Raw genomic sequence first — 15,747 nt, forward strand, 5'->3', positions numbered from 1 at the left:
CTGGCTGGGCGTGGGCTCGGGTACCAACTAGGTTGCATAGACTCCATATTAGTTTGGATATGAAATGGCAGGCCCCAGAATGGTATCCCTGGGGCTGAACTGAAGCGGTATTAACATTGGACAGCTCGGGTACCCTAAACCATCTAAAATTTAGGACCATGTAGTAGCCACCAGGGATATTTGAAACCTCTCCAATTGTGTCGAGCTTGCTACATTTGTTAACATTTGACAGTTCAAGTTATTGCTGGTCGGCCCAGTGGCAGAAATCAAACAAATGGCTTTTACCCAAAGCTAAGGGCAACTCCGCAGTTGCCTGCGTAGACCCAGCCGTCGGAATCCAGCCGCCAATATCATGATGAAGATGGTATAAATTTTCCAAATCAATGCCGGGCTGGAGCATCCTCTGCACCACCGAATCAGTCCGCACGCAGTTCAGCTCGCAACTAACTCCTTCTCCATCTCTACAAAACACAAATCCTCAGGCAACTCCATACCCTTAAACCTCTCAACCGGAAACGGCGTCACCTCCCCCGTCGGCTGATATCCACACCTTAAATACCAATGAATCAATTCCCCACGGATCGAAAGCGCATTCAGCCCCCCCTTACTAACGCCCCATTTCCTCTGACAATACCCCTCCGCGTAAGCAAGGATCTTCCGCCCGATCCCACAACGCTGGTAAGCGTCATCCACAGCAAGCATGAAGAAGCGAGCGAGGTCAGCGTGGGCGGTAAACTTCCTGGAAATGCCGATGCAGGCGATCAGACCGCCGGTGGGGTCTGTGGCGACGAGGAATGCGCTGTTGGGAGTGGTGATCGTGCTTAAGATCTCGGTCGTCTCGATGCTGAAGCTTGAGGCGAGGGTTGTGTCGCCGGTCCAGTTTGCTCTGGGGTCTGAGGTGCGGAAGGCGGATTGCACTAGTTGTTGGATTTGGGGCGCGTCGGATGGGGTTGCGAGGCGGTAGTTGAGGGTGGGGGTTGCCATATTTCAGTATTTGGTTCGTATTTGTTTTGTATGCTGAGTTGATATCGGGTTATTATGTATGGGTTGTTGATTGAAGGAATCATGCAATAGTTATATGAACATTAATAGGAGTATTGCGCTTTCCTGGGGTTGACAGTTGAAAGGTAAGGACTTTGGCGGAGTTTTGCCTGCCGTAGACAGAGCGCTGGCAAACTGATGGTCAAATAAAAGGATTGAGACCTTATACGGCGGCGTCTGGGTAGCTGGGATATTATATAGGATGTACAATCTCTGGCTGCCCAATTGCGGCTTTAGTGCGGTTGTCATGGGCCACGCCCTACGCCCTGCGGGATACACGGAAGCATGTGGTGATAATCACCACATGCAATATTTTGCTTACATCTCTTACCCATCACTTGATATTAGCATCCTGTAAGTAGATATCTGTTCTATGAGGAGTGCCTTACGTCCAGTTTGAGAGCCCATCCTCCTGTCAGCTACGGCGGACACTAATCCATTCAATGGCTCGAATGGCAAGACGGCTTTTTCTTTGATGACGGACCTTGACTCGAATATAGTCCATCTCGCCGAATCACTGGTTTGCTTCCGTGTGACGTGTCTATTATCGATGCACTGAAACAGAATGAAAATAATGCTATTGATGTTGTTTTGCAAGGGTAGGGAAGGCTGGACTTGGTAGAGATCAGTCGTACTAAATAGAATGTTACATCCAACAACCCAGGGTATCCTTCTGAGTATAACTAGATACAACCTCTACCCCTATTTCTTATCTGTTTAGCGTCTTTCTTGTTTGACATGCGGTTCACTTGTTTCGGCTAACTGTTTTAGCAGGCGGGTAGAAGTCCAAGCTTTAGAGACCAGGTCTCGAAGAAGAGCAGGCTTCTTCAGTAGTCTATAAGACGCCACGCTATCTTGAATGGCTTAAATGGATAAGGATAAGCATCCTAGTATACCAAGCTTAGACATGGCGAAGTGCGAGCATATTTCTTGGATTGAATTATCAGAGGGGGGTGGTGCATTGCAGCTCATATATAGGTCCAGGGTGAGTCGGCTTGTTGCTGAACTACCAGACCCTTCAGCCTAGCTGCCCTAAGTGGTCTTTTTCATGGGCCGTCGCTTAAAAGACCAGGCTTTAAGGGAGTTATGCGGAGGTAACTACTAAGATTAACATCGTCATTAGCAATGTGTTAACCTTTGCTTAGATAACCGCATGTTGCACTCCCTGCAGCCTTGATATTCTGCACTGAGTTGTATGACTGTGAAATGCCCTTAAGTAAGTAGAGAATAAGCGTAGGGCTTGCGTCGCCTGGCTTATCCAGGGGATATTCTCTGCTTGGACTGAAGAGAAGTCGCAGCCTTCAGCAGCGTCCGTTTGGAAAACAAATGTGACCTCTGTTCCACGGGTCGTTGGATTGAATGATTACAGCTTCTGGCGCCCAGTCAATGGTCCAGTTGAAGAATGTCCCATTACTGTTTGCGATGGACGTTCTGTTGATACATCGAGGTCAATTGAGGTAGATATCACCCGCGGCCGCTATACAGGCACAGTACAGTATGTACTATGTGACTCGATGAAGCCGTTTCATTGGTACTATATGAGTAGGCAGAGTGACGAGTGACGAAGACGTTCTATTATTTAGGAGTTTTGACTTAAGGGAGGGGAGTGTGAAATGCAAGTGGCCATCAACTATCCACCCTATCCCATCATCCGATCTTGCCGACAAGAAAAAGAAAGAATGGGAACATGGTCTAACAAAGAATACCACATTGCTAGACGTCCCACATATATACTTTCCACTACCAAAGACACTGGCTGGGGTGCGGTCGAGGGAATGTATTAAGGTCCGGGCTCTAGTCTTTTTGTACCCAACAATACAAGGGTCTGTATAATCCCAAAACGCCATGGATTGTACTCTACCTTAAGATTTTATCAACTAGACTTACGCAAGTGCGCCTCGCTCAGGCTCTTAAAAATTACTCATTACAAAGAGGCTAACTGTACAGGAACTGTCCAATTATTAGGATGCGCTGGGCTTCTAACCAGCACTTTGAATCAGTTACATGACTTACATCAGATGATGCTGGCAGTGCTGCTATTATTGATGTTACATCAGGTCCCTTGGCGCCAACCAATAAATTATCGACCATGCCTACCCAATTCATTGCTCGCTAACCAGTACAGAGTCATCGAGTCCCTGATACTGCGACAGAGTGGTCCATTGATCTCTGTCTAGCTGCGCGGCGGTTTAGGTGCGCGAATAGGCCGTATGTATCCAAAGGTGGTAGTGTGATAATGCCGTAGTCATGCCATTATGTCATGTTATGGAATTCTTCCTGGCAAGCACGCATAACTTCGTAATTGCAACGTAGTAGTTTAATAATCTCTCTCGAAGCATGATGAAACAAATCAAATTCTTCCAGTCTTGCCCCCGGAATAAATTACCCAGGGTACAATAGACATTGTGCGTTCGACTTCAGCTCTTTATCTCCCAACAATCCCAGCTATAGCAAATCCTCTGGCGAATCGCTACTCCAGCTCTGCACACTGCTCCCTCTTTGCCTGCAAATAGGCCTCCTGACTCTGCTTCACCAGTTTCCGTCTTTCTGCAGCCTCCTCCTTGCTCAGTTTCGTCGGCAGGATACCCGGCGCTGGATGGAATAGTGTCTCTTCTGTAACCTTTGTACCGTCCACGTCACGGAAGTCCTCCTTTTGAATCATCCGAGCCATCTGCGGGGGCATAGTGTCCAGAATCTGTTTGATCTCCTCGGGGTTGAGGCCCCGCGCATCGAGGACGTCGTAGTCCCCCGAGAGGGTCCGCAGGACACCGTCCTTGCCGAGGTGGGTGCATCCCCTGCCAGTGGGATCGCGCTTCATGTGTTTCACGAAGCTGGGGAGAGTCTGCAAGTCATCGTGTTAGGGTCTGTGTGCCTGGGAAAACTGGGCTTGGCTGTGATAGAAGATGGTTTCTTTCACAAATATCGCTTACCCAGCAACTCATGTTGGAGTGGTATCAGTAGGTTTTGGTGACTGCTGTATCTCAACGAACACCAGTGTCATTAAAATATAGCTAGGTTAAGGTATTAATCCTAACGGCCCGCGCCAAGCGGGGGGGCATGAGCGCCGAGATGCGTAAGTGTTGTTGGGTTCAGATTTTCGGTCCAAAAGGGTGTCGGATCGATCACCGGAGGACTATAAACTTGGTTACATGCATAGATTAACCAACTACCAAACACAAAGGCTGCCTGTTATATTCTATCGTCCAGCGCCACCGAGTATATTAATAATCCAAAAAGCGGCTCCCGAGCTGGCTAATTACGGAAATTGCTCACTTGGCCACGCGTAAGCGTAGACCATTTGGTTCTGTGTGCCCGCCGGCGCAAAAAGTACAGCGCAAGCGAGATACCGAGAGATTAACCAGAGCGAGAGTCACTTCGTACCGAAATTGTGGAGGAAATGTATTGAGTAGGTTATGAGGCATACCCAGTTGCCGATTAACATCATTATCTCAGGTGAAATCAACCCTCTCGGGGGAAAGCGACCCGATTGATCAACAAGGGTAGAAGGCCTAGTAGACTTTGATCATACGATACTGATGATAATAATGATACTCACCAGAGTCACCACCATGAATGGTTCCTTGGCACGTTTCTCAGCGCGTTTAGCGTCATTCTAAGGTCTAACTGTCTGTACCTGTAGTCTAACTGTCTTACTGTCTGGACGGCGGTCGGACGGTGTGGGTAACACCGCCCCAAAGTCTCAATATCCTTAACAAGCATATGGAAGGCATGGTACCAATGTTCGTGTCCTTGTGCTATGACCGATATCATCCAAAGTAAATCGGGACAAGAAAGGCGTGTCTGGAATGTTCAAATTGAGAATTTAGCCGAGAGGGGAGAGTCAAAACCTCGTTACATAGTAGTTTGAAATACATATATATGAGAGATCGTGTCTTGAAAACATAGTCTGTAGTCTCAGACCCATCACGGACAGCATCAGACAGCCGCTTGATGAAGACGGCAGAAACTGCCTCTCCGCGGGCGTACCCGTTGGCATTGGCGGAGAAAGTCTTACAAGATCTGTCAGGCGAAAGAACGCCTTGCTCCGACAAGGCAGCACTCATTCCTGGACACATTATTAGGTTGACCCCGCCTACAACGGCACCTGGCAGTCTCCACGGGAGACCGCCATACACGCTTCGTGGAGGCAACAAGAGCTGCAGAGCAACCAGTACGGATGAACATGCTGTTTGATTAGATTAACAATGCGTAAAGAGTGAACACCCTCTGAACTGACCTGGGCCCCATGAAATCCATTTCAAACGAGACGCGGTTCGCCAGCATAAAATCACCGTAACCAGTCACTCGGTACAGACCGTGCTGCTGTTTATCTTTGGCATACAACTCAGTCCAATCCTCAGCAAAGCTGCCCATGTATCAGCCGATCTGTCGGCCTTTCTAATTGGTTTCGCCGGCAACTTCCATGCACTCCCGGACCACTTCCAGCATTTGCCGCTATTGCGGGTCCGCCCGCTCGACTTCGGCTTTTCTCATGTGGAAGAATGATGTGTTCAATGGCAGAAATATCAATACTCTCATCGAGGAAGTGTCCATCACAGTCGCTTTGAACTGTACTCAGTTTCCGCCTCTCAGAATAATGTGCGGGGGGCGTTGTATTTGGACTTTGGTACAGGGCCACGGGCATCACCCTTGGATATCAAGAAGTCCCAGAGCTCTTGTGGTGAGTGCAAGCCCCCCGGGAGACGTACAGACATGCCACAGATGGCGATAGGAACTTGTGAACCTGCTTCTGTCACATGCTTTCCATTGACAGAAGCACCATTGTTCTCCGTTCCTTCATGAGATCCGTCCAGAGAATTGCCGTTCGATACATGACAACTTGCACCATCGTCCATCGCGGAAAGCAGCACCATTGTCTGAGGATGCCGCCTGGAGCTTTGGTAAGGGTTTTGGAGGGGCTAGGTAGTCCTGAATGGAACAGGAGGTTGAAGACATACTAACAGGTCGATTCAGGGCCGCTTCCATGAAATATAGGTAATTCCATCCTCAAAAATAAACCTTATTTTTGCTGGGTTATATTGCGTGGACAAAAGTGAGTGTTCTGAGCTTGTGATTGGAGCTAGCAGAAAAGGGCTATAGAAGGTTCCTTGCATGTTGTGCTACGTTTCCAAACCTTCGTTGCGCATCCGGTGAAGATCTCCGTAATCCCTTGCTCATCATTGGGCAAAAAAGATAGCCCCCAATATTTTATGCGATCAACCACAGTTTGGAGCCATATCATATCGACTGATCGGGCAGCCCTTGCAGGAAGAGCGGCACCGCTCTCCAATCATTTGGTGAAGAATTGATTCACTCTAGCCATGAATGGTAGATGTTGGCATAGACACGAAAGCGATATATAAGAGATGGATCCACGGCCCTCCCCGTTCATTTTTTTCCATGCGCCAGCGAATACCTGTCGCCACGGATAGCCGGGACTGTATAAAATAAGCCTCATATGCAGCCTCAGAACATATGCGCGAGCATCTCAACTCAGCTGACTGGCCTAACAACGAACCAACTACAAGATTTTGGCTTTATGGTAGTCTCCCTTAATAATATCTTGATCTTTGGGAGTGACGGCACAAAAGAGTGGTTTGTCCTTTGCGACCAGGTTTCGCCGATAGCCACAATGGACTCAGGCCAGCCCATTCGATGGGAGGGCGCACTACAAGGGTTTCGTCTATATCTAGGGGCGGCAGGGTAACAAGTCCCGAGCCTCCAAAGGTCCAATGTACTATGACAATTAACTGGTAATCTGCAGCCTCGGACTTGCTATTTTTCTAAGTAGTCTTGAGCAAAGCATCGTTAGCACATCGTTGGTAACCATAACCAATGACCTCGGAGGTTCAGGGCAAAGCAGTTGGGTTATTACATCCTATCTGCTGACGTTTACAGGTTCTCCTCTTGCTTACATCTGCCGGATATCGTGTGTTCATTGCTGACTTGTGACGCTGTAGGATCTTTGATCATATGGTCTAACTGCGGCACCATATTTGGGGTCAAAGCGGCTCTCCTCACTTCCGTGTTATTGTTCGTGGCATTCTCCGGAGCCTGTGCCGGTGCGCAAGAGCTTAGCCAGCTGTAAGTCTGCCGGAAGACTCGTATTGTCCTCAGACATAGCTGACCACCCGAAATCGCAGCATCATATGTCGGGCATTTCAAGGCCTTGGTGGGGGCGGCATATACTCCTTAGCCCTCTTTTCCTTTGTTCGCATCGTACCCTACAAAAAGTATGACAAAATCAGCTCTGTCGCCGGTGCAATTTTGTCTCTCGGCCTTGTCCTAGGCCCCTTATTTGGAGGTGCTATTGCCAATAGTGGAAGCTGGCGCTGGGTATTCCTGTGCAAGTGTGTCCACTCTGTCCTCTTGGTTTAACTTGCTCTAATATTAGTGCAGTGTTCCCGCGGGTGGTGTGGCTTTGGCCTTGATATCCTGGGCCATGCCAGCTCGTTTCCCACACCATTCCCACACGTCGGCGGATGAGTCCACATCACTTCGAACGTGGCCTAATATTAAGACCTTTCTCTGGCAGCTAGACCTTTTTGGAACATTTCTCATCCTCACTGCATGTTCGTTCATCATTGCTGCTCTCCAGGAGGGTAATTTCGAGTATCCATGGTCCTCAGGCATCGTGATCGGTTTTTTTGTGATTTCAGGCATCTCGTGGATTGCGTTTATCTGGTGGGAGTGGTTTATTTATCGACATGACTCCAAAATCAGCCCAGTGTTTCCATGGCAGCTTACATCCAACAGGGTGTTCATGGGTGACGCTTTGTATGTACCCCCCGGCTTCCCAACCCCGATGACCCACTGACGAACTGCCCGTAGGGGATCCTTCACGACGGGGCCACCCTTGACGGTCTGTGTTATCAACCTCCCGCAACGATTTCAAACCGTAAATGGAAGCTCCCCAATTGGTGCTGGTGTCAAGTTATTGTCATTTGCGCTGAGCTGCCCTCTTGGAATCATGGCTTGCTCGTTTGCGGCAGGGCGTCTTCGAGTTCCCTTCTGTTACATTGCGTTATTTGGTATGATCTGCCAGGTTCTTGGGCTTTTCCTCTTCTCGGGCATTGCTTCTACCACACAACTTTGGGTACCTCAATTCGGATATCTGGTCCTAGCTGGGCTAGGGGTTGGGTTAACTGTGGGAACGTTCACTATGCTTGCGCCACTTGTGGTGGATAAGAAGGACCAATCCATCGCATTGGGGATTGGGCTGCAACTTCGGATGCTTGGCGGTGTTTTGGGAGTCGCCGCTTCGACCGCCATTCTCAATCACTATCTCACGAGCCGATTATCATCCATGATCCGTCCCGAAGAGCTGACCGCTCTTTTAAAAACGACGGAAGCAATCCGTACGTTTTCTCCGGAGATTCAAATTCGCGTTCGCGAGGTTTATGCGATGGCCTATAGCATGCAGGTCAAGCTTTCGGCTTCATTTTCTGTCGCGCAATTGTTGGCCATTGCGATGATATGGAGGAGACAAAATATTCGATACTCAAAGCAGTGATATTCAATGTGACTCCGTCGCACGCACCATAAAAACCTATGGTGCAGCCATGATGCTACATACATGTCTCTGCTGGCATTTACTAAGGTTCGTCATTCGATGCAATTTCTCGGAAGTTGGCGGTGAAGTACGAGTATAGATCATCTGCAATGAAGATCGTCTTAAATCTGATTGATGGAAGTGTTTCTGTTGCATAAAACGGCTTTTCAACTGCATGCATCTGACTTGCATCGAGTGGAGAGTCGCTGGCGAGAGCCTATTGCGCTGGCTGATGGATAGATCATTTCTAAAACTGAAATCGGCATGTTTTTCTGCTTCTATTTATTCAGCGGATTGATCACTGTGGTATATCTTTTGCTAGAATTACGATATCCGGTATTTCCTAGGAATTACTACGGGCAAGTTATGCTATCTGAGCCGTTGACAAACCACCTTGCAGAACATTACCAAAGGTCGTCCCTATTCCAGATCTCGCTGGACTTAGGATGCCTCGGACAACACTCACTACTGATTGTAGACCAACTACGGAGTAGGAACCGATCAAAGGGCCAGCTGCAGAGTAGAGATACGGCGTCAGGCAGAATCGGGGGCGAAGAGACAGAGGCTAGTAGCCCGGGCCCGAACTGGCTCTTCTTAGGATGTTGTATGTGAGTAGGGTCGTGGTAGACCAATTCAGTCGCAAAAGCATAGTTGGGCGCCAATTGCCGGTGCTCTATGGTGGTCGTCATCTCATGACCTGACCTTCTTTGCGCGCAATTTCAGCTGGATCTTTGCGGCTTTTGCGTGCGTAACCGTTGCATTAAGTGCGATGCAGGTAGGGCTTGGGACATAACCCCCTGCGTTTCTTGTTATATACCACTTTGCCCTTAGCTTTCGGATATCATCGTGACCAGTCTTCAATCTCTGGATGACTCTTGGGTTACTCCTAGATCACTCTCGGACCGTACTTGGAAGTGAATTGGTACCGGTTCACTTGTGGACGACGAGTAAAAGAGACTCAAACTTGAAGCACGATGGCCGGGGTTGGCGCCTGACTCAAGTAATAGCTTAACCACTGCTTCATGGCTACTCAGTCCTGCCAATAGCACTGGCGTCTGATTATAGATATCGGTTGACTCTCTCTGCTTCAACGAGGGGTTTATTCGCTGCTCCGTGCCCCTTCACAGCTGTCCCATCTCTCTTCACTTCTGCCCCATGACACCGCCAGACTAGACCTATCCATAAACTTGGGGTTAGCGCCTGCCTTAAGTAGTAGCTGAACCACTCCTTTGTGCCTTTCCGCTGCCAGTAACAGTGGCGTCCGACTATGGATATCCTTTGACTCTAGGTTGGCGCCTGCCTCAAGGAGTAGTTTAACCACTGCTTTGTGGCCATTCCATGCTGCGCGTGACAGCGGTGTATGATCTAAGCCACCCTTTGACTCTAGCTTGGCGCCTGCTTGAAGAAGTAGTTTAACCACTGCCTCATGCCCACTCCCTGCTGCCAATAACAGTGGCGTCCGATTATAGATATCTTTTGACTCAAGGTTGGCGCCTGCCTCGAGCAGTAGCTTAACCACTGCTTCACGCCCATTCCATGCTGCGCATGATAGTGGTGTCTGATTCCCGCTACCCTTAGCCTCTAGGTTGGCTCCTGCTTCAAGGAGTAGCTTAACCGCTGCTTCATGCCCTTTCTCTGCTGCCAAAAAGAGTGGTGTCCAACGCAGGCTACCCTTTGACTCTGGGTCTGCGCCTGCCCTAAGGAATATCTTGACAACTGCTTCACATCCGTTTTCTGCTGCAAAGGAAAGTGATGTCAGGTTTGAGCCGAAGTCGATGTCTACCAAGCTCTTCCGTAGGATAATATCCACCAAATCCGGCATGTCCTTCTCAAGTGCCCTAGAGAGGCCGTTCAGCAGCGTTGGACTCGACGGTTGAAAACTCCCTTGTTGAATAAGGAGCATGGCGATCTCTATCTCATCATAATCTATTGCCATGACTAGGACTCGCCGACCGAATCTCCCTTCCATCTCAACTGCGGCAGGCTCCTTCCGGAGCAAGATTTCAACGACTTCCCTATGGCCATTTTCCACAGCAACATATAATGGAAACTCTCCATATATATTCCGAAAAGTTGCTGACGCGCCGCGCGAAAGAAAAAGATTGACAAGATCTGTTAGCCCATTTTGTGAAGCCAACAGCGTATCCTCGTCACCATGTTCAGCCCCTGCCTCAAGCAATTTGTAGATCACCTCTTCGGCATTGAGTGTTATTGCAGCAGTCAGGGGCGTTTCACCCAATTTATTCTTGGCATTACTGTCCACAAGGTAATACTTTTCCAGTACTCTGGCTCTGGCACCGTTAATGCTCTTCTCAAAGCCTTCGTTTTGTCGAAGCCGCCACTCGATCGACCGATTCAGCAGCGCAAGTGCCATATCCTGCTGACCATATGTGATTGCCAGAAGTAAGGGTGTATTCCCAGTAATATCTCTACCGTCCACTTGTACATTATCCTTCTTCAAGAAGTCGTCAAAAGCACTCTTCGAGCCCAATGCGACCAGAACATGAAGCGCCGTTGCCCCAATTAAAAGCAAGCCTAGATTCTTGCAGAAGTCCGCGGTCGCCAACCATACACTGCTAATTCTCTTCATGTTTGAGGGTCGATCTAATTGAACGAGAGAGAGGAGGTCAGGTTGCGCGATTCCCTGTTCTTCCACTATCTGAATATGGTGGAACAGGAACCGCACAGCGTATGGGACCAGTGGGAACCTTGTCCAGACTTTGGCGGGCCACAGCTGAGCTTCTTCTAGCACATCTTCTAACGTCAAATATCTGAGACAGGACCTCGATATTTGAAAATGGCCAGCTGCGATTGGAGATTGAAGCCTATTCTGGTCATGTTCAACATGGCGGAGGAAATTCTCCAGCAAATACTCAGCAACGGATTGGTGGATCAAATGAGCTTCCTTGTCGGCTTCGTCAGGGTAATATTTGTCACAAATATCGCGTGTTTTGAATTCAATCAGTCCCCCCGAAATGTGTCGGACATGCTTCTCAAACTCAGGCAGAGTGTCGGACCAACTTGGGTGCTTTCTAATTTCAGTATTGCGCTGCGTGTCCTTATCAATAGAAAGTGCATCCCGAAGACCTTGCGCAGACAACGGCCGCGCTGCGAATAAGACCCACTGGAACAACTTGACAGTCTGATGCCTTTCGGTCTCTGGAAGACCACCCAGAATGTCTGAGTATAGTTCATCAAGAGCTTCAGGTATAGCGAGGAGCTTTTCCTGCAGCTTCTCCGCCTTGGTGCCATTGTCGTTCTCCTCAATCACCATGTCGCAAACCAAGACGGCCCATTGAAATCCTCCTTGAGCTTTTAGCAAGATCTCCTTTTCAATTTGCTGGCGCTTTGTGTCTGGTTGCACGTTTTCGAGCTTATCTCGAATGGCCAATCGAATGTCCTGATCATTTCGCTCTTCCACGGAAATACTTGGGAAGATGTCGTGGCCAAGGATAGGATAGTGTCTAGAAGAAACACATATCTTTACCAGTCCTTCCTCGCGCTCAATATCTTTCATCATATCTCTGAAGTACGCCAGCAAGCTTCTCGCAGCATCTTTGCCAGCCTCGTCAAGCGCGTCGACAAAAATGACAACGGGATGGGCCTTCGTCCCTTTTGTAAGAACTCGGAACAAAAGTTCTTGGAGCTCTTTTTCCGTCCAGGTCCATCTACCTTCCTCATAGGACCCAAATCGTTTCTCGCGATCCTCGAACCTGACAGTGAGCTCAGAGAGGTAAGTTGGGAATGATTTGAGCATGCTGTTTAACAGTGCGCGGAAAACACCCAATGGCGTCTTTTGCAAAAGCGTTCCTCGACCGTGTAGGAAGTAGGATATGACAAGCTCTCCATATTTTCTGTGAGCCATTGCTATAGCAGCAAACTTCATGAGGACGGATTTGCCGGCCCCAGGATTCCCTTTGATCCAGAAAAGACCTCGTGGCTTGTTCATCCAATCCTTGTACTGCGCATCATTGAGGAGCCACCCACAAGTGTTTACTGCAGAATGAATATCATCGAGTCTATGGTCTTGTTCTCGAAAAGAAAGTGACCTGAGACACTCTGCGACGAGTCAGCTGCCAGTTGGGCATTCGGTCTCGCACTACATACCTAAGCTTCTTGTTGAATGCGGCACTAATGCTGGAGAAACTCTTAGTATACTACAAGCCAAACAATCACATCTGGTCACACACAGTTATTTCCAGCTTCTGCACTCAATGCATCACGCATGCCTGGTACTTTGCACAGTAGCGGTCGTAGAACTGTCTTAACACGTATATAGAGCCCATCATATTGGTCGCTATATTTCACCATCTCGGAGTGACTGCGGCTGATTGGGTGTTGGTTTTTACTGCCGCATGTCGCGGATGAGACGTCAACCAAGACTTGCGAAGGTCCAGAAAGTTCCCACCGGTCATTTATCTAGAAAAGGTCTAAGCAGTTATAAGGCAAAAGCGTTGAACTGCTCAGTAGCTCACCTTCACTGCGGTAGGCGACTTCTCCGTTTCGTAGAAAGAGATAATACGAATGGGCCTTTCGCTAAATGCATCCCTGAAATCCTGTTCGAGGCGCATGAGAAGCGCTGAATTCTTACCGAGGGACTCGAGCAGGCCACGATTGGGCTGGTCTTTTACCAAGGGGACGAGCGACTCGATAGCCATCCCTTGATGGGGAACGCCGAAGAATAGGAACCCGCAAATGGAATTCAATATTGATGCGCCGGTCTCATCCATTTCCTCTTTCAGCTTGCATATAGCCTGCCAACCGGCTTGTGAGCATACGGCGAACCTTCCTTGATCTATGAGTATTGATGTCGATACAGACCTCTTTAATCACAAGACCTCCGAGACTATGTCCAATGAATAATATGGGACGGGATTGGCTGCATTCCTGGACACTGTATAAGCCATAGGGTGCAAATTTGGGAGATGCGAGGAGCAATTACCCGGATGCCTTTCATATCGATTTGAAGGGCTCTACCCAAGTCTGTCAAGTTCTGGAACGAACTGCTCCGAACGAGTTGAGTATCATAACCGTAGATCAGAACCCTTGCATTAGGGAAATCCAACGGAAACGCATCACGAAGCCACATGAAAGAACCACCCCTTTCTTTGAAGGAACCAAAGGCGTGCCCACCAAGACCGGATATTGCGATCACGCTTAGGACATGTCAAAGCCTTTCGTGACCACAGGTGCTGGGGAGACTTACTCCACATCACAGCTACCTTCTCCAGAATGTTGGAGAGGCGTGAACCCTGAGAAGTGAGTATCCAGTATAAGAGTGTGTCTGGTGTTCACAATGTCTTCGTCTCCGTCCGACGGCAGCGCAAATTTCCACTGATCTTTTGAATCTTTAGACAAAGAGACAGGGAGAGTATGGAAACTAAGAGTGGCGACCTTGCTGTTGCGCCGGACAGGGTCAATGGCAAGAGAATGAACTGCGACGCTTGCACCAGGTCCAATAGAAAGGACGCTCATGATAAGCTCCCGGACATCAGGCCTGGTTTGATATCTAAGTGGAATTCCCCTTAGCCTGAAGTTTTGATAGTGGTCTGTTGCCATAATGCAGAAATACTGCCGATGGTGAACATCTCTGAAGGGTTAACAAAGTGAAGCTGAAGTCAAAGTCGGTAAGGATTTTCAGCAAGTCACGGGCTCAAGGCCAACCAGTCAGTACGCGCCAATGCTCAGCCTTGCTCGATGTCCAATCAGTCTCTGCCTTTCTGGCGCTCTGCTGCGCCTGTGCATTAATGGCTATTACGCCTTGGAGTGATATTACTGGCTCAATCCCTTTGCCCTGGCAATTTCCTAGCCTTACCGCGCCGCGCCCAAACCTCCAGGCAGATCTCTCAACTCCTCAACTCTTCAATATCTTGTTTTTTGTTTCCCTTTTTATTATGAAATAATTCTGGAAAATTGACCCGGATCAAAGGCCAGCGTGTTAAGGATGTTTCTCTCCATTATAAAGCGTTTCATTTTACGTTTCTAGAGTCAATGGGGTTGCGAAGTTGATGGAAGATGGAGTCCACAAGGTGAGAAGGACATAATCGAATTAATCAAAGCAACGGCGAAGAGTTGACAGTCAAATGCACTGTCAGTCCCCCTTTCCAGAAAGAAAATGAACTTCTAAGGGGTCCTGTTTGTCTACCTGTCTACATTCCGCAGAGCACTTCCCCCCTCTATCCCGTGGATGACCTGCGCGCATACCTTGAGCAAGATCTCCGGACACCCCGTCTGGACAAAATCCATCAACATCTCTGGCTCGCAGGTCTTCCTAGGGCTGCACGGCCATTGCATCGACAAAAACTGCTTGATCGCACAATCATAGTCACCGAAGATCCTAACGAGCACCTTGTATGGCATGAGTCTCGTATATTCGTCAAACCGCTTCCGGAATATCTGCTTTCCTATCAGTTTTGGCAGGACCATCTCGAAAAGGAATTTCAAGATGAATCTTTACGCAAAGCTGCTTATGGGTTTCTACTATCCTACAGCTGGCTTATATGCCATAAATCCGACCTTAGCGTAGCGCATTCCAGCGGTCTTTTGCCTAAACCAATCACTTGGGAGAATTGGGTGAACTTTCTGGCCGACTTTCTAAGTCACGTTGATATACACACCCTTAGCAATGTCTCTGTTCGGTATCGATACGGCGAGCTGCGTCTCTCAAGATTGCACCGGATATACAGATTTTTCCCTTCAGTTTTCTCCACAACAAATTTTATCAAGGGATTCAAATCCGAGTCGACGTGGTATAAAGCCTTCTTTGCGAGGAATTTCAGTTGGATCTTTGCGGTTTTTGCGTACATGACCGTTGCATTAAGTGCGATGCAGGTAGGACTCGGGACACAAAAGTTACAAGATGATCACAACTTCCAGCAAGGATCACAACGATTCGCAGTTGCAAGTTTGGTTCTACTCGCTGCAAGCATGGCTCTGATCGTTATCATCTGGGTCTTTCTATTCTGCTTTCATTTCCTATGGGCTATGCAGAGTCTGAAGCATCGGACGCATGAGAAAAACGAGGGATGAAACCTTGAGATACTGGTGATGGTTGGAATCACACGGTCACCACAGCCGCTGCCTGCTTCCCTGGACAGGACATACTTTCTCTATGCTGCCGCCGGATCATGAGCTAGGTATACCTCAGTCGGCGA

The 15,747-nt window shown here is 48.6% G+C and overlaps 3 protein-coding genes across 3 annotated transcripts; all 3 read right to left on the minus strand.

Annotated features, from left to right (window-relative positions):
• Positions 1-432: 432 nt before the first annotated feature.
• Positions 433-984, minus strand: Aud_009959 (GNAT family N-acetyltransferase; the record flags this gene model as incomplete). The annotated part of the gene is made up of 1 exon (XM_043294802.1): positions 433-984. The coding sequence occupies one exon, from the start codon at positions 982-984 to the stop codon at positions 433-435; it is 552 nt and encodes a 183-aa protein (XP_043150737.1).
• A 2,527-nt stretch (positions 985-3,511) lies between these two features.
• Positions 3,512-3,983, minus strand: Aud_009960 (uncharacterized protein; the record flags this gene model as incomplete). The annotated part of the gene is made up of 2 exons (XM_043294803.1): positions 3,512-3,883; positions 3,972-3,983. The coding sequence occupies 2 exons, from the start codon at positions 3,981-3,983 to the stop codon at positions 3,512-3,514; spliced, it is 384 nt and encodes a 127-aa protein (XP_043150738.1).
• A 5,709-nt stretch (positions 3,984-9,692) lies between these two features.
• On the minus strand, positions 9,693-13,251 carry Aud_009961 (ankyrin repeat domain-containing protein; the record flags this gene model as incomplete). Its single annotated transcript, XM_043294804.1, has 4 exons — positions 9,693-12,612; positions 12,701-12,750; positions 12,782-13,012; positions 13,069-13,251. The coding sequence occupies 4 exons, from the start codon at positions 13,249-13,251 to the stop codon at positions 9,693-9,695; spliced, it is 3,384 nt and encodes a 1,127-aa protein (XP_043150739.1).
• Between the last annotated feature and the right edge of the window lie 2,496 nt (positions 13,252-15,747).

The sequence above is a fragment of the Aspergillus udagawae genome (assembly GCF_001078395.1).
Source record: "Aspergillus udagawae IFM 46973 DNA, scaffold_8, whole genome shotgun sequence".
Taxonomy (NCBI): domain Eukaryota; kingdom Fungi; phylum Ascomycota; class Eurotiomycetes; order Eurotiales; family Aspergillaceae; genus Aspergillus; species Aspergillus udagawae.